Below are 24,584 nucleotides of genomic sequence, written 5' to 3'. Positions count from 1 at the left end.
GCTCTATTACAAAACTGTAATCATCAAGACAGTATGGTACTGGCACAAAAACAGACACATAGATCAATGGAACAGAACAGAGAACGCCGAAATGGACCCTCAACTCTACGGTCAATGAGTCTTCAACAAAGCAGGAAAGAATGTCCAATGGAAAAAAAGATAGTCTCTTCAGCAAACGGTGCTCGGAAAATTGGACAGCCATATGCAGAAGAATGAAATTGGACTATTTCCTTAAACCACACACAAAAATAGAGTCAAAATGGTGAAAGACCTCAAGGTGAGACAGGATTCATCAAAATCCTTGAGGACAACACAGGCAGCAACCTCTTTGACCTCAGCCACAGCAACTTCTTCCTAGAAACACCACCAATGGCAAGGGAAGCAAGAGCAAAAATGAACTATTGGGACTTCATCAAGATCAAAAGCTTTTGTGCAGCAAAGGAAACAGTCAATAAAACCAAGAGACAACTGACAGAATGGGGGGAGATATTTGCAAATGACATATCAAATAAAGGGCTAGTATCCGGGGCGCCTGGGTGGCTCAGTGGGTTAAAGCCTCTGCCTCCGGCTTAGGTCATGATCTCAGGATCCTAGGATTGAGCCCTGCGTCCGGCTTTCTGCTCAGCAGGGAGCCTGCTTCCTTTCCTCTCTCTCTCTGCCTGCCTCTCTGCCTACTTGTGATCTCTGTCTGTCAAATGAATAAAATCTTTTTTTTTTTTTTAAAGGGCTAGTATCCAAAATCTATAGAGAACTTATCAAACTCAACACCCAAAGAACAAATAATCCAATCAAGAAATAGGCAGAGGCCATGAACAGACATTTCTGCAAAGAAGACATCCAAATGGCCAACAGAAACATGAAAAAGTGCTCAACATCACTTGGCATCAGGGAAATAAAAATAAAAACCTCAAAGAAATACCACCTCACACCAGTCAGAATGGCTAAAATTAACAAGTCAGGAAATGAGAGATGTTAGCGAGGATGCAGAGAAAGGGAAACCATCCTACACTGCTAGTGGGAATGCAAGTTGATGCAGCCAATCTGGAAAACAGTATGGAGTTCCTCAGAAAGTTGAAAATCAAGCTCCCCTACAACCTCGCAATCGCACTACTGGGTTTACCCTAAAGATACAGATGTAGGGACCTGAAGGGGCACATGTACCTGAATATTTATAGCAGCAATGTCCACATCAGCCGAAGTATGGAAAGAACCTAGATGTCAATCAACAGATGAATGGATAAAGAGGATGTGGTGTATATATACAATGGAATAGTATGCAGCCATCAAAAATTGAAATCTTGCCACTCTGCCTACTTGGATCTCTGTCTGTCAAATGATAAATAAAATCCTTTAAGGAGGGGGGACTAGTATTCAAATCTATAGAGAACTTATCAAACTGAACACCCACAGAACAAATAATCCAATTGAGAAATGGGCAGAGGCCATGAACAGACATTTCTACAAAGAAGACATCCAGATGGCCAACAGGGAATATCCAACAATGTGGATGGAACTAGAGGGTATTATGTTAAGCAAAATAAGTCAATCAGAGAAAAACAGTTATATGACCTCTCTGATATGAGGAATTTGCGGCAGGGCGGGGGTCATGGAGGGCAGGGAGGGAAAAAATGAAACGAGATGTGATCAGAAGGGAGACAAACCGTAAGAGACTCTTAATCTCAGGAAATAAACTGAGAGTTGCTGGAGGGGAGGAGGGTGGGAAGGATGGGGTGGCTGGGTGATGGACATTGGAGAGGGTATGTGCAATGGTGAGTGCTGTGAATTGCATAAGACTAATGATTCACAGACCAGTACCCCCAAAGAAAAAATACATTATTTGTTAAAAAATAACAATAATTAAGAAAATAATAATAATTTTAAAAAAAGAACCAGGAGTGGGGAAGAAGTTTGAGGCTAGCCTCTTCTCAGGAGGGACAATATGCTCATTCACACTGATCGTGGGCCAAAACTCATGGGTGTAACTAAAGGTCAATAAGCAAGCATTTTGTTCTGCTCTATCACTGGAGACAGCAGTTGAGATGATCCTTTATAGAGCAAAGAATGGGGATTTTGCGAGTCTGTATCCTTCTTGTAAACGAAAGAGGCAACCATGAGTCTTCTCATCATCTCACGGGGAAGGGTAGTTCCTCGTGGTAGGCCATTTTCCACAACACGAAGGATGACTGGATTTGTTCACGTCCAGGTAAGGTTCAACACTCAGTTCTTCCCAATGACCTTAGTGGTGGGTGCTGAAACTGTCCCTCCCTTATTGATGACAGACCCGAGCAGCAGAGAGGGAAGTCACTTTGCCCCCAGTCACAGAGCTGTACGTGGAGGAGGTGGAACGTGTCCCTGGGCCTGGCGGACTCCAGGTGCACAATCAGTCCCCCATCGTGTGGTTGAGACGGTCAGCATCCAAAGAGTCTAGAGCGCCAGAGAAGTCTCTGAAGGCTTCTCGGAAGACCACATTTTACGAATTGGAGTTGCTGATGAGGTGGTCAGGGACAACGCGGATGATCAGGGCAGGGCCAACAAGGTCAAACAAAAGAGGCGAAGGGGGCCAAAGAGCCCTTCAAAGAGTTTCACTCTGTGACACCGACTTTTACATGAAGTGACGCAGGTCAGGTAGTGCCATACCGAATGGGTCCCTGAAGAGCCAGACCAGAAATCTCGGGCTTGACGCAGAAGTAGGAAGGCGTGGAGCACGGAAGTGGGCGAGGGAGATGAGGCAGGCAGTGCAGTGTAGACCGACTTGGAACAAAGTCTGAGTAAACGGAGCCCAGAAGTGAACGCGGCCGGCCAGGGCGCTGCAGTAACGAGGCAGGCCTGGTGGTCTGCGCTCAGGGACAGCAATCATGTGTCCGCCTAGGAGGGGCAAACCGAGGGGGGTACTGCAAAAGACATACAAGGATTTGGTGCCTCATCTGGAAAGAGGAGGTTAAAGCGAAAGCTTATGTCTTACTAGAAGCTGTGTAATAAACACTCATGATTTTCCCAAGTAGATTTCATAGAACTTTTGTTTTTTGGAATAATGCGAGGATCCGCTCCTAGCATTATTAAAAATAGCAAATAGACAAAAAAGATGTTCAGGCTCTAATATGAACAAACAACCCAAGTGAAAGTTAAGCGGTTTTCTCGTAAATCTGCAGAAAGCCTTTAGAATTCTAATACGTGTTACAAATCTCCAAAAAGGAAATAATTGCATGCAGTGTTTCAGAAAAATAATCTGAACATGGAATTCACTCCCTGCGGAGTATCTTGTTGGACTGCTGTGGGACTGCACCCCTCCTGGAAGAGACTCTAAGAGTTCACATTATTGAGGACCTACTATGGGCCAGATGCTCTAACAGCCTCAAGACTTAGTCCTCATAATGCTCTGCAATATTAGCATCATCCCATTTTGCAGATGAGGACACCAAGGCCCAGAGGCTTTGAGTCATTTGTCCTAAAATCACCCAGCCCCATCCTTTTCCTCCCCCACCTTGCACCCCGTTTCCTTCCATACCCTAAAGAGATGAGGTCTCTGGACTTCTCTGGCTTTCTCCAGAACACCCCAATTACTGCATTTTGCTTTCAACAACTTCTGAAGGCCTCTTCCGGGATGCAGGATGTCATGCATCACGGGCCTACAGAGAGCAGCTTCCGCTCTATTGGCATTCAGCTGCTGCTTCCCGGGGCTTCTGGTGGTGTCATTCACATTTTAGATGACTCTCCCCTTTGTTCCTCCGAACCTGACATCTATAAACATGACAACACAGGCAGGAGAGGGCACAATGGGCCATCTCCAGCTCCTTAAGGCAGGCTGGTGTGACGTGGGGAGGAGACGGAGGGCACAGGTAAGTCCTGACGTCTCAGGCATCCTTAGAATTAACATGCATCACGCCAGGGCTCACAGCCGCTCCCATCACCAACTGTTTAGTGTTAAATTTAGAATAAAAACCAATTAAAAGATAACAAGGAGACATACGCTCCGAATGGCAAGAATCAGAGTATTCACAGAAATATGACCTCTAGTTCCTGCGGGGAAGCACTGGCAGGTTTTACAGATCTGAAGCTCCCCACCTTCCGTCACCAACATCCAGGAAAAGCTGCTGTGATGGGGGATGGACTCATGTGGATCAGAGAACCCAAGATCATAAAGATCACAGCTGACCTTTTCCCGCTGCCCTGGGCCAGAGGACTGTTCTGGGCTCACGGGGCTTCTGCTTGGCGTTCCTGCCACCGCACACGTTGTTTGTGAGACAAGGACACGGGTGACTAGGTTCCCCATTCCTCCATTACATCTCAGGTGGGGCTGGTTCAGGACGCCCCCACCCCCCCAAAAGTGAGCTATTGCTAGGACGGACATTCCAGAAAGGTGGGTTTGCTGCCCCTGGATCCCCAGCATTGTCAGCATCGAGAAGCAAACAGTCCTGTCCTGAAGATCAAAAATTCTGCTACTCAGAAATCCACGTCAGCCTGGTTCAATCTGAGCCAAAGAGCTTTAAATTCTTGCTGTTGCGCAATGAGAAAAGTCACTCCACAAATGGAGGGCGCATGGGCTCTCCATTTACGTCCACCTAGAAGATTGCTGTGGGTACGCCTTGCATGGCTTATCCCACTCACCAAGAGTCAGCTTTTGGGGGACATTTCCCAAATTACTGTCACATCCACACAACCCTTGACATTTGTTCCCCTTAGTCCAGATCTTCCACGTTTCCCACTGGTCTACTCCAAATTTTTCCTGATGATCGACCGATCTCTAGATTTGACATCTCTTGATTATCTCTTCACTGTTACTGGCATGTGCTTAAAAATATATATATATATATATAAATATATATATATATATATATATGTATATATATATATGTATATATATGTATGTATTTGAGAGAGAGAGAGAGAGAGACCGTGAGCAGGGTAAGGGACAGACAGAGAAGCAGGCTCCTCGCCAAGCAGGGACCCTGACACAGGGCTTGATCCCAGGACCCTGCGATCATGACTTGAGCCAAAACCAGACACTCAACTGACTGAGCCCCCCAGGTGCCGCTGTGTGTATGCTTCTAGAGCACAAGGGGAACATGCCTTCTCTCTGTTGCCATCCTTCAGCAATTCTCAAATGACTTTAAGGTAAAACTAAGGGAACTGGCATGGCCAGCAGGCCCTGGCCCTGGCCCTTCTCTAGCCTCCCTGCCCTTGCATTTCTCCACCGCCAGGCTTCCTGGGCCTTGTTTTGCTCCAACTGAGACTGGCCTGGCCCCAGAGGCTGCGTGCTAAGGTCCACTCCAACCCCACCCCACCCTCCCAGCTCTGTGTCCAGACAACACTTCCTCCAGGAAGGTTTTCTCAATCCTGCCCCAGTCTAGAATAGGAGCCCCTCTATGCTGCCTCCTGCTCTCAGGTCTCTTACAGCCCTTACCGTACTATTATAATTTCCAGTTTACCGGCCAACCTTCCAAATATTTTATGAATGACTTGAGGGTGGAGCCTGGCTCTTAGTCATCAATACACTCTCAACACTCAGCAGGGGGCCCGGCAGTCCGTACACTTCCAGCAGCAGGTGTCCAGAGCTCGCTAACTTGCAGGCTGGAGCCCTCCCCCCAGGGGTGGGATGGCCAGCTAAGAACCGGGCAGAGTAAGGATTTCATCTTGTTCGCTATTACACTAATAATGCCTAGCAATACTAGAGCTGTTAAGAGTAGGCTGTGCCATGTGTGATCTAGCATCCTTATGAGATGGGGTGTGCATCCTGGGTCAGCATGATGGGCAGGTCAGAAATATAAAGAGAGGCACCAGGATGGTGGACAAGTGCCCAGAGCCCTTGTGGGTTTAGCATATGGAGAAACAGATGCAGAGCTCTGTGGGACTGGGACAGTGACCGAGCCTGAGTTCTGGACCGTCTGTGTGACCACCAACTAGTGTTTTCGTATCATGGGCCCCAAACACTCTCCTCTGGAATTAGGGGTGCTGGGTTGCCACAGATGGGGAGGGGGTGGCAAGAGTCCTACTGCAAGGGCACAGGGCCTGCAGGCAGATGTCTCGGCACCCTGAGGACCTGGAATGATACAGGTGCCCTGCAGATACCCCAAGGGACACAGCTCTGGTTTGCAAGGTGCCTTTCTTGCTTTTCCGATTCAGAGGGACTGAGAACAGCTCACAGAAGACCCTTCACCAACAAGGGTCATCATATATGACCTACCTCTTCCTGTTATCAAGTGCTGAGAAATACGGTGTATGTGAAATACTAATCATTGTAAGTTACCATTAGAATGATTTCTCAGGGCCTTTGTGGTGATAATATGTTATGATTCTCTAAAGGAACGGGGCAATGATGTTTGCCCTGCTAATCTCCCTCTTTGCTCAGCAGGACAAGACACATCTGCCAGCTCTTTTCTTTGCCACAGTCTCTGTCTGATCTCCCCACCTGCTGGTGCCTCCTTCAAAGCCCCCTTTGCTGAGCTCCCCTCTACCTGCCACCTCTACCCTCTCTCTCCCCGGGAGCCATTCAGGCCTTCGTCCTGGGCCCACTCATTTTCTCCATCATCCATCGCAAAGGTTAGACACGGGCTGAATTCTACGGACTCACGGATTTGCCTCTCTTGGCCCTGACCTCTCTTCTGAGCTCCAGACCTGCCTGTCCCACAGCCTCCGGGACTCCACTTGGATGTGTCTATGGAGACTCAAAACCGACAACCGACAAGTCTGCGTGACCCTCCCTATTTCCCAACCTCCCCCAACCTGTCCCAGCCTGCGTTCGCCCCGGCCCTTAATGTAGAAATGCTTCTTTGGCAAAGTCAGTCGCTCAGGCAAATCTCTGGGAATTATGCTGATTCCTCCCGGCCTGCTCCGCTCTCCCCCAGACTCCCCTGTCCTCAAGTTTCTCTGTTCCACAAATAAACGTGGCTCTGTTCATTCCGCTCCCTGTCCACTGCCTGGGTGACGGGTTGAGGTCTCCATCCATGTCGCTGTGCCCACTCTGGCCTCCTCTGAAGCTATTCTCCCCCACCCAGTGCAGGAGGGAGCCCAGCATATCATACATGCGAATAGGGCACTCGCCTCAGTGGCTTCCTTTCCAGCAGTCTGGCTGGGGCTTTTGCAGTGCTGCAGAGCCAACCTCAGCCTTTCCAGCTTCTAGAAAGCCTTCAGCTTCCTTGTCAGGCGGCTCTGACCGCACTCTGCTTCCCTGCCTTCCTGCACTGGCCATTCCCCCTCTGCGATGTCTATCCTCCAGCTCCTCCTCCACATCTTAGCAAAGGAGCCTCGCACACCTTCCCAGATGGCTCTCTCTCAAGCGGGCCCTGCTTCTGGCACCTTCTGTCACAGCATCGTCCCCATCACCCTGCTAGCTGTCAAGGTTCCTGATATTTTCTTTATTCTTCATTTGCTGGTTTATAGTCTCCCCCATGAGACCAGGTTTCCTGTCCCCCCTACAGTGTTGTTTGCCCAACACCTGCACAGAGTGGAGACTCGATAATGATGAAAAAATAATGAAAGCATAAAAAAATACCTGATGGAATTATAGGGGAGATTATCTGGGGTTTCAATTGGCTTGGACATTGATCTGTGGATCACGAATGGCCTTCACCTGCCCAGCGACCTGTCTGTACAGGTCCCAACATATTAATTACCGGTGAAGACAGAGATGGTGAACGGTTTGCAGCGATAACGTCTCCTTTCAATTCAGCCCTATGAAAGAATGCAGGGGCCGGTAAAGCTGGGCGGCCGGCGTCTGCTGCCATCCCCGTCCACGTTACTGTGATCGATAGTGAATGTGGGCCCGCTGTGAGCAGAATCTACGGCAACACCCAGGGGGAGTCGAGAAGTGGGCTGAGTTCCCTGCTCTCCGGGGTAGGAGGCAGAGCCAACCAAATAAAAATACATAAAATCATAAATGCCCCAACACATCAATATATATAGAACCAATTACCACAGCCATCGACTAGATTTGTAATAAATTGATGGGAGGGGCCCCGGCCCTGAGCACAGGCGGCAGAAGCACACGCCAAGAGTGACTTTATGAGCCCTGCCCCCACCACCACTGCCCCGTGGGATCAGCCTGACTACAGAAAAACCTCAAGGAAACAGAAACATGTCAAGGGAGCCCGGGCTGCTGGTTTACCCGATTAGGTTGTTTTTCCCTGTCACCGGCACTCACATTTCACCTACAAAGCACATATCTTAACTGGCAGATTTACTGAGAAATAGAGCTGAAGAAATTCTTCTTTCCCCTTTTCTTTTTCTTTCTTCCATTGTTATCATTTTTTTTTCTTTAATCAGCAAAACCAAAAATGTTCTAAGGTCTTTTTGGACCCGCTTGATTTTGCCATTGCCTTAGAAGGAAGGCTCTTGTGGTGTCCCCTTCTAACGGAGCACAGGGAACATGTCCCTCAGCAGACTTAATCAAGTCGATGGGTCTTGTGTGGTGATGACTAAGCTGAGACGAGTATTCCCTTCTAATGAAAGGGCCCAGTCTCTCCCAACAGCGCCTCTCCCCAAAATGCTTGATGTCATGAGGGGTCTTTCCTTTAAAGCTCTCCGCATGTGTCCCTTTGCTTCCCTCCATCGGCACGTCCACAAAACCTTCGGGAGTTGACGGAACATGCATTAAGCCTACCCCTGAGAAACCTTCCATGGAACAGGAGAGACTCTCAAGGTGGAAAGTATGTTCTGAATCTTGCAATGGCTTCCTTTGCCTCTTTTGTGGGTCCCCCAAGGGCTCTACCACGCTGTGCCACAGACACTGACTCACCAATTGCTGGGAGAGAAGAGGTAAGGAAAGGCTGGCAGAGGAAACAGTCAGGCTTTACTTCAACATCTAGAATTCCACAGTGGGCTTGGAGACCTCTTTTGGTCTGATGCTGAGCACTGTGCCTGGTCCACAGTGAACACTCAATTAAGGCCCATTTCGGATTGAATGCATAAACATCGTTACCTTGAGAGGACCCCAACCTTCCCTCAAGGTGCCGCTAACTGAGGTCTGCATGTCACTGGCTCTCCAGACAGCAACTTATCAGGAGTAAGGTCAAAGTGTGTACTTGAGAATTTTTAAAGGAGGGAAGTTGATCTGATCAGAGAACTATCTTCCCCTCATCGGTAATGGAGAAAGAAATGATGTATTCTGGAACCTCTGTCTCTTGAAGCATTAATCATCTACACTTTATAATTTAGCTGGCACTTGGGGTCACGTCTGAAAACGCTGTCAGCTACTCCCATTTTTTTCGAAATCAATTACCTGCCTCCTCCAGTTCTTGCTGGTTTCTTTGACCTTAGTTTTTCTTATGTATTTTTATAATTTTTTTAAATTTATATTTTCTAATAATTGAAACAACTTCCAAAGAATTCCACGAGATTCAAGAAGACTTTCTCTGACAACAGAGGAATGGAAATTAGGAATGAACCAGAAGTAGCTAGTGGCCAAACTGATAAGCTCAGATGAACGGGGTTTGTTGATTTGTTGGCTTAGGTCAAAATGGTTTTGTCTTGTGTTTCCATTTAAACCCAAGTTATGTGTTACACCTGATACATATCCCAACCCCCTACACCCCCCCCCCCAAGAAAACTTTCTGACTTGCTTTGTAAAAGAAAGGCAATTTCAGGGAAAGTGTTTAAAGAAAGGCTGTTATTGCCTCCTAGACCATTAGCTGGTAGCCAGAAATTTGGAATTACTATCACAAATTGGAAGTCCGCACCTGGATTGATTCAACCTCCTAGTATTTAATCCTAGTTCTACCTTGTACTGATCACTTGGCTTTAATGTCAACGCTATTCTTCTTTTATTATTATTTTTTAAGATTTTATCTATTTGAGAGAGAGAGTGAGTGAGAGAGAGCACAAGCAGAGGAAGAGGGAGGAGCAGAGTCCCTGCTGAGCAGGGAGCAGCGGACTCCATCCCAGGACTCCCAGGATCATGACAGGAGCTGAAGGCAAACCTTAACCAACTGAGCCACCCAGGCACCTGTCTAGCCTACTTTTCTAATGACAAACTCCAGGACATGACATTGCCCCCATCCCTCCCCCACACACCCACAAAACACTCAGACCTGGAGATAGGGAGGAGGGATGATGAAGGGGCGGGCTGGTGCCAGGGGCGCTGGGGGCAAGGTGTTCAAGGAGAGGCTGTCTCGGACAGTACGCAGTCATTTTCCTCGGAAAGGGAAGAAGAAGAAGAGAAGTATGGCATTCACTCACATAATCATTCCATCGATATTGACTCTGACTGACGGCTAGACACGGTACGTGGTGTGACACTTTGGGATCGGCGTAGGGAGTGAACCCAGAGATGCCTTGGTGTTCCTCGACAGCAGACTGTCAGTGGAAATCGGGACAGGATAGGGATCTAACAGAAACAGAAAACTGTTAACCAGTTCTCTCTTGGCCCCAACACCATGCACTTATGTTAGAACTTGACCTGTAGGTAGGGCCAGGGTCCCACCCCGGAGGCCCAGGGGAAATCTGGGTCGGCATCTTTAAGCAGGCTGTGGCGCCAGATGGCAGGGGCTTTGAATCGCAGGTAAAAGGGAAGGCTGGCTCAGCTGAAGACATTCATGAATTTCCCTCCTTTGTGGAATGCACCCTACAGCTCCTTTGCACTTAAAAGGCAGAAACACCCAGGCTGCTTATTAAAGTGACTTCCCCAGGGATCCTTTTCCACAGAGAGCGTATTCTTCTAGCCCCCTGTCCTCTATCCCAGCCCTAGCCCAAAAAACTCCCTCTCATAGGGGTGGGAGAAACTGTGCTTATTTCCTGATCTTTTTCCAGCAAAGGGACTACAACTGGAATTGAAAATAGTTGCCAAATGGTTGTGATGTTGACCCTGATTTTTGGAATGAAGATTTGGGGTCCCCCTTCCACTAGCCTGATTAGTAGGTGATTTGTGACTTGCAAAAATACACATCAGTGTTTCTGTGAAGAGCAAATTTACCCAGGGCAAGTTTTATTATTATCCCTTTGAAATTTTTATCAATTACTATTGTGTTCAAAGCATAATAAGCTGAACTGCAAATTTATTAAAATAATTCTAATCATAACAGTAATAACAATAAGACTCACGATGCATTAAATACAGAATGCTAGGCGCCGTGCTTTATATAGAATGGCTGTATTCAATCTTTGCCCAATCCTCACTTGTATGATAAATACTCATAGTCCCATTTTACAGACATGGAAACTGAGGCTCGCAGCCATTAAGGAAACTCCACTGCGGCCACAGCTAATAAAAATCGTGATGCAAATCTGCCTGACTTTAAACATTTGCTACCAACAACGACACTAAACTCCTTCCACATGAATTGAGCTGACTTATTTAGCCACGAGCCAGGCATTATCAAATGTTGCATTCTGTTATCAGAAGTAGAAATCACTGGCCGAGGGTACAGAGTCACCGAACATTAGAAGTACAAGGAATTCTAAGTATCGTCTAATTCTGCATCTTTACCACACAGGTGAGATTATTTTGAAGAAGATTATGTAACTGACTCAAGGCCACCTGGCTAATGGCTCAACTGAGACCAAGAACTCAGGTCTCTTGATTCCTCACCCAGAGTTCTTTCCCTCAACAGGCCGCTTTAGAGCAGGACGGGCAATGGAGACATGCTACTACTTTAGAATCAAGCCACTCACCCCTGAAGACATGAAAACTTCAAGGGATGTCAAGGTCAGATTTTCACATTTGGAATAACCCCTTGTATCATCATCTACCTTGCAAATTTATTTCCAACTTTTTTTTTCCCGGAAATAAACTATTACTTACAGAGTAAAGCGCATGATATTGAGATAAAGGTGCTGGTAGATATATGTACTGTGCCTTGTGCTTCTTTCTCGTGGGTCTGCATCACCGCAGCCATCCCACTTGCGCACGGATCTACAGGCTGGGTAAAAGAGGATGGGCTTGTGTAGTGCTATGTATTAACTATGCTAGAATTAAAACTTTTCAAACAAGAGGATGAGGGGCGCCTGGGTGGCTCAGTGGGTTAGGCCTCTGCCTTCTGTCAGGTCATGATCCCAGGATCCTGGGATCGGGTCCCACATCGGGCTCTCTGCTCAGCGGGGAGCCTGCTTCCCCCTCTCTCTCTGCCTGCCTCTCTTCCTACTTGTGATCTCTGTCTGTCAAATAAATAAATAAAATCTTTAAAAAAGAACAAAACACAAGAGGATGAGTAAACACAATGGTCCTATCTCAGCTTACTGAATCTAGGAAACAGAACAAGTCTGGAGAAAGTAGGCTTTCTCCTCTTCATCTGCTATCAGAGAACACAGACCCCTCACTTCTCCACAGTCCTACTAGGCATCGGTCTGATATTTACCAAGTAACTTTATAGACCCCACTAGAAGCATTATGCTAGAAGCTATGAGAATTTAAAAAAAAAAATTATGAAGCCTTTGCATTTGCCATTTCCTCTGCCTGGATGGTTCTGTCCCAACTCCTTCTTACCTTTTCCAGGTCTCAGCTCAACCTCACCCCCTTATCACCATCACTGAGGCCTTTCTGTGGCCGCCAACTTCATCAGCTCCCAATCCTCCAGCCAACTTCTATCACATCATCTGGTTTCAGTTTCTTCCTAGTACCTCTCATTATCTAGAATTATTGCTTTCATTTATTGTTACCTGCCACTGTATGTCTCTCTTCACTGGAATATAAGCTTCATAAAAGCAGGAAACTCCTCTGTGCCATTCATCATTAAATGCCCAGTGCCTAGACCAATGTTTAGATATAGAAGGTGTTAACTAAATGAATGGGTAAGCTCTCTTCCAAGAAGCAATCAATCAAGTTGTGAGGGCAAAGCTTATATGTCTGGAGTAGAAAATAATCCAGAATACTATACAATTAACTACTAAATTGTATGTGTATGCATAATATGTCACTCTTGTCAGGCCCATAATTATATGAAGGGAATTGGGCATCACTACTCACAATTGTCCCATTAACTAAAATGCTAGCCCTATGCTAAAACATGAAACTCTACAACCATTAGTGGTTTCCACAAGAACAAAAAATGGGAGGCTCTTGAATACTAATTTAAAAAGAAAATAAAAAGAAAACTAAGGAATGCTTGAGACAGTAAGATGAGACCAGTGTTGCCAATAGTACAAAGTTTAGAAAAATCAGCTTATCACCTTTAGTCCTGATTGCTGGCATGTTTCCAATTTCCTTCAGCGCCTGAAGGCTTAAGACTGTTCAATTCTGCACACAAGCCTACCGATCAATGGCTTAATCAGAGGAAAGTCCCAGTCCAAAGTGAAAACCATTCAGTCTAGTCCTCTTATCTGTGACACTCCTGTGTGGGGATGACACCAGGACATACCCCCGGAGGCCACCGGGCTGTGGCTCCAGCATTAAAGCTGCCGCATCAGACAGGACGAACGAGGGCGATGAGGGAACATTCCCTGTTCATCTCTGAGACAAGTGTGTCACCTCGCTGTTCAGAATGGGTCCATGGACGGGCAGCAGTGGCATCAAGTGAGAGCCTGTTAGACAAGCAGAATCTCAGGCCCCACCTACACTCATTAATTGCACCTATGTATCACCTGGGATCAGAAGGTCCATTTAAGATCCCAGGTGATACATAGGCGCAAATAATTTTGAGGACCGCTGGCATACAGGAAAACAAAACGACTCCAGCAACTGTACCATCATCGCTGATCACGGCCCCCAAAGCCTGCAACAATCAAAAATCCAGGAAATTCAATGTGGGAGACAGTGGACCCACTATGAAATCTAACGAGGGGAGACATCTGGCCTTGTTATGTTCTTAGACCAGTGGCTTGGCTTCATTTATGTCCCGGTCTCATTCACTCACCTTCCTACCTTAATCTCTTCTTGTGCCACTGGCAGGCAAAAACGGCACACAGCCATCGTCAATATATCTCAGCAGGTAAGCATTCTTCTTGCCCTGGTTCTGCCCCTGACTGGTTATGTGTCTACCTGCAAGTCGCTTAAGCTTTCTGAGACTTGATTTCCCCATCTCCAGAATGGGGAGGGTAAGACTTCAGAATTCAGTGAAAAAAATTATATAGCATGCTGTTTGGTAAGATTATTCATAAGGATGCCTTCCTTCCAGCCTACAGAGCCACATTACTCTGGACTGTGCCTCAGAGCCTAGGGACTAGATGATTCAAATTAAACCTCACCCATATGTTTCAGAAAGCTTAGCTCCTTTTCAGAGCCTCTGTTTATGACACCACCAGGCGCAGTTTCAGCAGCACCTTCTCCGGGCCTTTCTGTCTAGGAAAGCCATAGAGCAGCTGCCTCCTCTCAGCCTCAACCCCCTCTCTGCTCACTACAGGGCTTTGCGGATAGCAGGCCCTCAACAAATGTTTGAGGAGTGAATGAATTAATCATTTAAAGAAAATAGCTATATGCCATAATTGCTTTGCCACCGGAGGGCTAACTTCATGGTTGTAAACGTGCATGAAAAGAGCCTTTGGAGCTGGCTTGCAACCCCAGGGTTGTAAAACACAAAACATTATAAAAACTTATGTGATTACTCTTTGTTGGATTTCTATGTTGCGTTCCTGAACTTAATCAGATTTTTATGCCACTTAGCGCAATTATGTAAGTTAGCCTACGAACTGTGCCAGCACGAGGCTGGGTCTCTGCTGACCAGCACTCGCAGGTCAGGCTCAGAAGGCTGACTGCTGATCCCGGTATTGTTTTTGCTTCAGCCGTAGAAAAAATCTATTCGTTATTCTGGGGAGAGGGACCAACAGAGTCCATCTTGGGCTCTATCTACCCAAAAACAAATCAGTGGAAAGTGGAAAGGACAAATCGATGGAAAGCGGAAAACATGGTGTCCTGTGTGGCAGAAATACAATGCCATCTAGGTGACTTACTTCTTCCTTTGCCTCGAATCTGTCTTAAGATTTGTTTTCTTATGGAAAACAAAACAACAGCAACCACCAAAAAAACCAACACAACCCCCCCTACACCCAGCTTTGTATCATGGAAGAAGAGGAAAGCGTTCTTCTTAGCTTTCCCCATGGAAAGGAGACAACGGGCTAGCAACAAACAAAAACCCAGTGGGTTATGGACCTGAAAGTGCAGCAGAAAAGAAGAGTTTCCAGATTGTCACCTGTCAACCCGGATAACCCCCCCGGAGGTGTACCAAGGGTGATGGCAAGAAGAGATGATGACAAAGGTCAGATCTAAAGTAACAATGAAAGTGCTATTGGAAAAGGAAAGGAAGAAAGCCCTGAGGAAATCCACTCCTGAATGGAGTATTGAAAGAAAGAAAGAGAAGAGAAGAAAATGTATTGTGTTTAGTGTGTCAGGTGGCGGATTAAAATTAAGCCTTTGGAAGTTCTTACTTGAAGAAGATTCAATTTTTTTTTTTTTTTTTTTTTTTTGGTCGCTTGTCTGGAATCTACAGATCTGTAGCTCTTTATTGCTTTCTTCTGAAGGAAGAACAAAATAAAAGATTCATTCCTTCCAAACAGTGGATGTTAATTATATGCCAGGCACAGTGTCGGGGATGAAGACCCAAATACTAATAAGACATATTATTTTGCACTTCACCCCCAGATTTCTATCCAAAGTTCAGCTCTCTGTAGATAGCAATTGTATGCTTTGTTTTGGTTTTGCTTTGTTTTTTTTTTTTTTTTTAAGTCAGCTTTGTAAGTCTTCACTCAAGGTAACACAAACTTCGCAGAATATATTTTTTCAATGTGTTAAAAGGGTTTGATTGTAAAAGTGGCACATGTTTATTGTGGGAAAAGCAATACAGGAATTTATAGTACAAAAACATAAAGGTCTCTACCCCATAGCCCTAATCTTGGAGCAAACAGGCAATTTGTTCTCATATATACACACAAATAAAGCTATTTTGCGCTTATATACATATGTTTCTCTCTATGTAGATTATATGTATATATATACATATATATTGTATATACACATCCATAGACATATTTTTAGTGAGACTAAAAGATATATATATATATATATAAAATCTTCGTGTGTGTGTGTGTATTGGCATATATTTATAAATATAGTTTTTAAAACAGATGAGACCCTAATATATCTACTCTTCTGCGATTTGCTTTGTTCACTTCCAAATGGCTAAGAATGGGATATGTCTGGATGGATACACAGTCTACTGGTAGCAATGGCTGCTCAGCGTCCTCTGGGGAATAGAACTCAATCACTGAGAAATAAGAGTGGGAGGCAGATTTGTTTTTCCATTTGTCCTGTTTTATACATTTTGAATTTTTTAAATAAATAAATAAATAAATAATCTTTTTAAGCTAAAAAAGGGAGAAAACTATGGTTAAGTGTTGTTCAATCTGTCATCATGGGAGACTGTCATGCAGGACAATGACAACATAAGGAAATGGGAAAAGCGCCATCAAGGGACAGATACAAGGTGCTGGGAGAGGCAGCAAAGACCTCTGCCCAGAACAGCAATGGAGGTGTGGTGGGCGTGGTAGCATGTAAGCTTCTCTTATCAAGACAAATCGGAAGAAGGGGCAGTAGAACGGAAGGAGAAGAGACAACAGGGCAGCACAGGCACATGGGCTCTGAGGTATGGCAAAGGATCAAAGCCCTCTTCCAAACCTTGACCCTGCACCCCGACATGGGGCCTGACCCTGGGACAGGGTATCATTTAATTGCAAGTGAAAATTTATAGAGCTGAAGAGGGAATTGAAACATGAAAGTAAAAAACAGAAATCATAGGCAAGAAGACTGGTTTGCTGATCCTAAGGGTCTAATGAGAGGGGGAGATCCTCCCAGAGATTAGGCAACTGAACAGACACCTAAGAAAGGGAAAAAAAAAAAAAGGGAAACCCACGAGGAGACAAGACAGGGACCCAAGCAGAAATTTCTGCGTGAGATAGAAGCTTAGTGGTGGAGACTTGAGTGAGTGTATCTATGGCCTTAGACTAGCAAGGAGGGAGGCCCTGAGGCTTTCCACTGTCTGCAAGCAAATGCAAGGTCTTGGGATTGAGCACAGACTGCATCGTATCAGAGTGGAGGACCCTTGGCATAGGGAGTGGACTCTGACCCTGCTGGAGAGGGTGGAGGTACGGCAGGCTGAACCATAGCTCTCAAAGATGCCCACGATCTGATCTCTGGGACCTGTAAATGTCACCTGTGGCTGGCAAAAGGGACTTTCCCCATATGCTTAAATGAAGATCTTGAGATGGGGAGATTATCCTGGGTTATCTGGGTGGGCCCTGTGTAGTCCCAGGGGTCCTTATAAGAAAGAGGAGGAAGGAAGAGTCCTGGGTGACTCAGCGATTGGAGTGATGCACGTTAAAGGCGGAGGAGAGGGCCGCAAACCAATGGACACAGGTGGAGCTTGAGACGCTGCAAGGAGGCTCCTAAAGCCTCTAGGAGGCACCAGCTTATGGATCCCTTGAGTTTAGCCCCAATTTGAACCTCTGGCCCCCAGCAGAGTCAGGGAATACAATTACGTTGTTTAAAACCACCCAGTTTGTGGTGATTTGATACAGCAGCCCCAGAACTAACACAGGGAGCGAGGTCACGCTCATGTTGGGAAGGCAGCGGGGAGTTAGTGAAGCGCTTCGAGCAGAGGAGTCAGGTGATGAAGCGCCATTGTAAGAAGGTAACTGTCATGTAGAACAGACTAGAATGGCAGGAAACCGAAGAAAAGGAGACATGTGAGGAAGCAGTTTCGGTTCTGAGGAGAGCAGATACTGTAAACTCATACAACTTTGGGAAATGGACAGGAGAAGACACCGTTGGAGGAGTATTTAGGTGGTCAAAAAGAACAGCACACTGCAAGTGCGTGAACGTGGAGGATGGAGGAGGGCATCGAGAGGGACTCCTCCCTTCGTGCGGTGACCCTTCAACATAGTGGACAAAGCTACTGGTGGATACAGAGAAAAGAGATGGTGACCGCTGATGTCCCTGCCGAAACCAGGTAGAAATGCTCAACATTTCTTGAGTCTTAAGTCTCGAGTCTTAGGGAAAAGGGGAGGATTAGGGATGGAGGTTGAGGTGGGCAGAGAAGAGAATCCCCCAGCAATGGTGAAGAAGAGCCGAACATTACCAGTGAAATTCTGGAAAATACGCAAAATGTAAATGATTTCTTTAGAGGAATAAGGGGGGAAATGAATGAGAAGGCCAAAGATTTAGGAAGAGAATCTGGAAAGGATACAATTGGGGACATCAAGGGAAGAGAGAATTTTCGAGAAGGCAGAACTGGTCAAGAGGGACACATTCTTCAGCTGATATAGATAAAATGATCACCGAATGGAAAAGTTAAATCTCTGAATGGGAAGCCCTTGATTTCCTTCTCCAGAGCTATTTCTATAGAATGAAAGGGGTAGAAAGTAAATAACAATAATGTGAAGAGTGAAAAGAAGTTGCGGACATAGAAGATGCATAAACTACCCACTCAGGACGTTTGGTGGTTAATGTGTTGAAAAGAAACAGTGGTAAATTATTCGGGGGGAAGCTAGAAGGTTGGCGGAGGGATAAATCAAGTGGTTGAAGGGTTGTAAAGATGAAAGATGAAGACACAATGATAGGAGCGGGGTCTAAGAGGAAGCAGAGAGGAGTGGGGAGCCGCCGCACAGGTAGAGTTTAGCCTGGAGAGCAAGGAGCTCATGACATTTGCTGAGGCAAGAGGGCAAAGAGAAATGAGAGCAGAGAAAAGTCAGTTTAGCAGTGGAGAGATGGAGGTTGGGTAATTCCAATTCTGATAGTCCTTACTTGCTCTGTTAAAAAAAAAAAAAAAATTAGGAGAGGCTAATCTCAAGCAAGGAGACCTGGAAATTTATTCTTTATGGGCTTCGGTCAGACTTCTCAAAAGACAGATGTTCCTCAATGTTGGTATGGCCAAACCATGTAGTGGTAGTATGACAAATATGGGCGTGAAGGCTGGAAGCCTGGCCAAAAATAGCCATCTGTGAGTCTTCCTCAGTCAGCAGAACTAGAGCACGCTGCATGTCTATAATAAAACCCACTTGGCAAGTTGCCGCATCAGAAGGGCTTTTCCTACCATTCCCACAGCTGCCGCCACCCCTGCTCCCACCACCACCAGTAACCATCATCAATGCCTATTGGGAGCTTACCATGTGCCCTGCTCTGTGTCAGACCCTGGGACATTAAAGCTGAAGAGGGCACGGAACCTACCTTTGAGAGATTCTGCAGTGACCTGTGGAGAGAAGAGGATAGTCTTGACCCTAGTGCCTGACCTGAGAAAGGTGCTCACATACAGATGGGCTTAGAAGGATCCACAAACTGTGAGAGCTGGAAGGAACCACAGATGGCATTACAGGTGAGGTCCCCACAGTGAACTAAGCAAAAGTCACCGGACCAATGCCGAGAGACCCAACCTGTTAAGTCCTGTGTACTTTCCGTTTTATTTCACCCCTAAGAAGCCTCGTTTCCTATTCAATCTGTGAGCAAAAATAAACAACTTTAGGTGCAAAGATAAACAACAGAGGAACCCTTCTCACCGGAAGGTTTTGAAAGTCAGAGCAGGCAAGAACATATCATCCAAGCACTCGAGTCCAGCAAGATGTCACTTTTACGTCATGGAAGGTATAGCCCTCTCAGAACACTTGTCACCACTAACCTAGAAATCTCCTTCTGGAGCAGTCCTCTCAGAGTGTGGAAAAGTGGAAGAAAATCTTCCTTTGTTTTATGTACTTATAAGTCTTCATCAGAAGCATATTGCATGCTTTTGGAAGAAAAGGGAATTAGCGCCTAGGGAGGAGAAATCGATTTAAGAGTAATAAGTAGACCAAAAATACAAGAGATAAACCCTGTGACGCAGAGTAGGATCTGGGAGGAGGGTGGTGGTATACATGGACAACTGGGAGAGTCCTAAATAGACACTGAAATGTTCGAGTACCTTCTAAGATCAATAGCAGGCAAGGGGTTGTACACCGAATACTTAGAAATAAGGTCACGGGTTGGAGTGTGACAAAAGGAACTCCTCCATGGTAAAAATGGCTTGAACTCAACATGGGGAGGGCACAGTGCCAAGGTCATAGATACATCTCCTTCCTGGGCTCAGTGTTGAACTTAAAGGACACCACAAAGCCCGGGGCAGAAGCAAAGGGACAGAACCGGGCATTCTGGGGAAGGTCACCCTTATTTCTCAGCAGTCCCAGAACCTGGCCATCCCTGAACCACTGGCAAACAGACACAGGGGAGGAATTAGCCTTTTGGTTCAATCACTAAGCTCTGGCATAGAAATGTAAGAAAGCTTTGCCAGCTGGAACTGGCCTTATCTGCATTTGCTTACATGACACTCCTTTCTTGGCAAATTGGAATCAGAACAATTTTCAGAGACTGAAGTTTGAAAGGATGCTAGAAGCCTGTGACTGTGTTGTTGAGTTTAGGGGAATCAGGGCTTGGAGAGAAATGCCTGCAACAACCAGAGCCCAGACACAAGCCTCTTGTTTCCTCTGGAAGGAAATGCCTTGCCACGAGAGAGGTTCTCGTGCCTCTGCTACCCCTTGAGCAAGACAAAACAGAAATCTGTATGGAGCGGGGGTAGTCAAGAGAGCTCAGCCACGGGGCCACAATTTCCACGGCAGCGTTGCTGACTCAGGGGGTCCCTCATCACAGAGGGACTCTTGATCGTTAAATCTTAGGATGACCTCCTTCTTGAGTTCCCATTGCGCTAATGCCATCGCTTGCCCTTTAGCAACTCACACATCCGTACTCGGCCTCATCAGAGTGCCACGAGGGTAAGCTCAGAAGAAATTCCACAAACGGCAGTTCTACACCAGTCTTGGTTGATCAGAATATGTATTTGCCAGCCGGGACTCCTCCCATAGCAGAAGGTGAATTCAGAAGGTCTGAATAATTCCAATTTCTTATACTTACTTGGACTGAATACTAACTTGCTCTCCAACAGTGGACAAAGATGTACTGGTAAGGCTGTTATCCAGAGCTGTGTCAACACCTGAGCCTATGGAAATTCCTTCCTTAGCACAGATCAGTGGGGAAAACATGGGCCTAAACCCAGAGCAGGGTGGAGTGAGGAGAGGTTTGCTCTGTGGTTACTGGATGGAGTTGCCAGCCAGGAAAGGCATTGGCAGGACATAGTGGGGGAGACTCCAACACTCTCCTGCTTCTCCCCCGTCCATACGAACAGTCGAACTTCTTGCCTTTGCTACGACAGCAAAATGCACAGGGCCTGGTAGAAACCTCTAGAGGACTCTGTCCATGATCACGAACACAGTGACCATACACTTGCAACCCCATCCTGTATCTAAAGTTTCCCCAAACCCCCCAACCTTGGCCATTTTATGGATGGGCACAGAACATTGAGGCAACATCTGAATGAGCCCTTCACTGACAGACTTCTTTGGTCTGGGCCCCAGATTCGCACCCAGACAGCCGTACCTGCTCGGGATGTTGAAGCCACTGACGAGCTCATCACTCACCTTTGCTGATGTCTTCATACTCCAGCCAGAGTCGCCGCTGCACCTGCTTGTTTGGATACCAGATGGAACAGGACTCCTCAAAGCCGTAGATAGCTTCCTGGATGTAATGGTTGCCAAACTGATCCAACAAGGCCACAAAATCCCCACGTGATGTGGCTCCATCCAGGGAGTGGAGCGCGTTGCTGAGGGCTACAGAGAAACATCACGCAAGAGTGAGGACGTGCGGGGGGTGTCTGGTTTCCTGGGCCGTTCAGCCTCCAAAGCGCAAGAGCCCCGTGGCCCACAGTGATGTTGGAGAGCTGGCGGGACCTCTCAGCTGAGCATTTCCAGCTAGCTAACTCACACGTCTTCGTTCCTCATTGAGTGTCTCTCCGGCCAGTTGGTTATGCTGTTAACTTTGTGCAGGGAGAGCACTGACCCAATCTAACTCCCTCCTTAAGTCAATGTTGTTTTTTTTTCTTTTTTAAATCCTAAGTCATGACATTAAATCAATTTAGTGAGCTCAAATAATGGCGTTTCAAAAAAAAAAAAAAAATAGCAGAGTCTAAAATAGAAACACAAATACCAGCAAAGAACATTTCACATCGTAAAATGAAGTCCTGCTTCGCGAAAATTTCTGTGGTGTGTATGTGGGAGTGTGCATATTTCAAGGTCATGGTGTTAAAAAAAAAAAAAAAAAAAAAGTATTCTAACTGTGGGTAGTGACCAAAAGAGTTTTGGGAGGTAGAATATTGCCTCCAGACATAGACCCTGGTATCGGGAAGATAATGGATGAAGGGGGTGACAAAAGTCACTCATACACTGCTTATATTTTTTTCAGAAAATCGAAAGTATGCAGAGAGGGAGATGGCAGTGGAGGAAAGGATCTGTTTGTCCTCCTCTGGCCTCCCCCGCCAAATCTCCATAGATTTGCCTTTCCTGTTGAGGAGAGTTATACTGATCAGAAAGATAGCCCACGACAAATTTTCCAAATCCAGTAACATCTGAACCTAGCCAGCTTTAGTCAGCCTGCCTTTGTGCAGACCTGGGTCCTATCAGGACAAGGCAGAGCCTGGCCCAGGCACGAGAGCCCGAGTGCAGAAGTTCTCATCACCTGTGGAGCCACGTGTGGCTTTGAAAGGCATGTGGCAGCAGTGATATCCCGCTGTGAACTCCCAGCGTGCACACCACCTGTGCTGGGAGCAGGCTCAGCATGGGAACAGGACAGAGTCTCTACTGCTACGTTTTCCTAGAATGAGGAGTAGCTTAGTTCTTTCGAGGTTTTTCTGTACCAACAGAACTGACTTCAGTAAGATTCCCCACCCCAACCCCTTCCTGCCAAGAACTCTTTCAGGTTAAAATAAACCGAGTTCTGAGTCCCCTTGTGTCCTATGGAAATGTTCTATATCCTTAATGCATTTTTTTCCCCTATGCGTAAGGCTTTACCTTTCTGTGAGTATATGTCTCACTTCCTCTTTATAATTCTTGGCCCTGTATCTTTTAGCTCTCTCTTGTTGGCGCTAGGGCTCTACCTCCCTACTGCTGACCTGAAGATCCCTCTCCTTGTCTTGTCATCCCAGGCCAACACATACTGTCTGACCCTAGTTACCTTTCCATCCAACACGGAGAAACCAGACTCTACGGCATAAACTTCCCATCTGGTACATTCTTTAGGTGGCTTCAGAGGAAGGAACTGAGTAAGGTTCTCCTAGTCCAAGGGGATGAGTTGGAATGTAGATGTGTACCTATACTAAGGCCTTATTTGTAGCAATTAACTTTCCCATCTGCAAATTGCACATTAGGATTGCTTAAGTGTTAGGAAAAAGTTGATCAAGGCATTTACTGCTCAAATGTCAAGAATACTTGCCCAAGGTGCCTCCCTGGTCTGAAACAGTTGGTCCTGGGTTTTGGAACTCACTGCCCCTTAGCTTATTAGGTATCTAGCTCTCTTATCTATCATGTATCTTTTGCTCACTTGCTGTTTAGGGACCATTAAAAGCTGTTTTCTAATCTTCCCCCCACCTCCCCACCCCACCTCTTTCTTGCTCTTTTTCTGTATTTCTTTCATTGTATGAAAACTTTAAGTGATGTTTTCTGCATTTGGAAGGTTTTATTCTGTCAGTTTATAAAAAGTCTCTTTTGCATATCTTCTCTGTACACGGTGTGACCCGCGGAAGAAAGATAAAGTAGTTATTTATCTTCCCGGGGACCCCACCCTCGCCCTTCCCATCACATCTATAGACCAAGATAAAACCTGCCCTCTAATCTATCTTTAGACAAGGATCCGATTCCTGGTGTTTGCCCTTAAGGGTGAATCTGAGCAGGTAGGTTACGTGGCTCTTGAAGAGGCTACATTTTTGACAACATCTGCAACAATGGGATAAAAGTCTTGTGCCCTTGCAACAGGCACTGCCCGCCCCAGGAGCAAGTGGAAGGACAGCGGGCTGCTGTGCTCACCCTGGGAGACAGCCACTTGGTTGAGTTTGATGTGGTACATCACAGACCGGACCTTCCAGTGCTGCAACACGGGGTATCCGGACACCTCGCTGAAGTTCACCATCCCTGGGGACAGAGGAGACGCAGGCTCAGTGCGCGTGATTGCTTCCCAGGTCCCAAGTCTACCCGGTTAGCGGGTGTCATTGTGAAAAAACAAAAAAGCATTCTTTGATGGAGATAATATCTGGAATCACAGGGACAACGGCGCTCACTTACTGAACCCTGCCTCTGCAGCAGGCATTTTGCTAAGCACTCTGCATATGTAAAGTCATTGGATCATGGCAAGACTGGTGTTAGGATTTGCACTTTAGAAACGGGGAAACTGGGGCACAGAGAGAGTGTTTGCTTAAAGGCCCCAGGCTACTCGGTGGGTCCAGGATGGACCTCTGAGACATGGCAGGGTTCTTAACCATTCTATAATATCCCCTTAGTAAATTTATATGAAGTTCTAGGCTTACTGTAACACACGCTAGTTTTACTCTCTTTAATAGGTGTTGTAATTGACTTCAGCTCACGTACCTGATAACATTGATTTTTCTGTCCCATTTAACTGATTTGTGTTCAGTATTTAAGTTTTAATTACTCTGAAGCTGATAATGCTGATTTCTTCCTCACCAAGGAGCGACAGGGTCGGTGTGACTCAGTCATTAAGGGGCAGCATTAAGGTTCCCCTGTAGGGCCTGCCATCTGTATGCCTGACATTACAACAGACACTTTATTTGTGGTCCCCCTTTTACCAGTGGGAGAACCGAGAAGCTAAG

The 24,584-nt window shown here is 46.2% G+C and overlaps 1 protein-coding gene across 3 annotated transcripts in view; it reads right to left on the bottom strand.

Annotated features, from left to right (window-relative positions):
* ASTN1 (astrotactin 1) overlaps positions 1 to 24,584 on the bottom strand; it is a 316,666-nt gene that overhangs the window by 54,819 nt on the left and 237,263 nt on the right. For 2 of the 3 annotated variants that reach the window (XM_059412844.1, XM_059412845.1), the window contains exons 15-16: positions 23,785 to 23,889; positions 21,349 to 21,537 (exon numbers count right to left, since the gene is read on the bottom strand). In XM_059412844.1, the coding sequence (XP_059268827.1) occupies positions 21,349 to 21,537; positions 23,785 to 23,889 (294 nt within the window). The remainder of the gene's footprint in view (positions 1 to 21,348; positions 21,538 to 23,784; positions 23,890 to 24,584) is intronic. The other variant, XM_059412846.1, reaches the window with a different exon arrangement.

The sequence above is a fragment of the Mustela nigripes genome, chromosome 10, assembly GCF_022355385.1.
Source record: "Mustela nigripes isolate SB6536 chromosome 10, MUSNIG.SB6536, whole genome shotgun sequence".
Classification (NCBI taxonomy): domain Eukaryota; kingdom Metazoa; phylum Chordata; class Mammalia; order Carnivora; family Mustelidae; genus Mustela; species Mustela nigripes.
The sequence above is the reverse complement of the archived record's forward strand: the minus strand, read 5'-3'. Positions and strand labels throughout refer to the sequence as shown.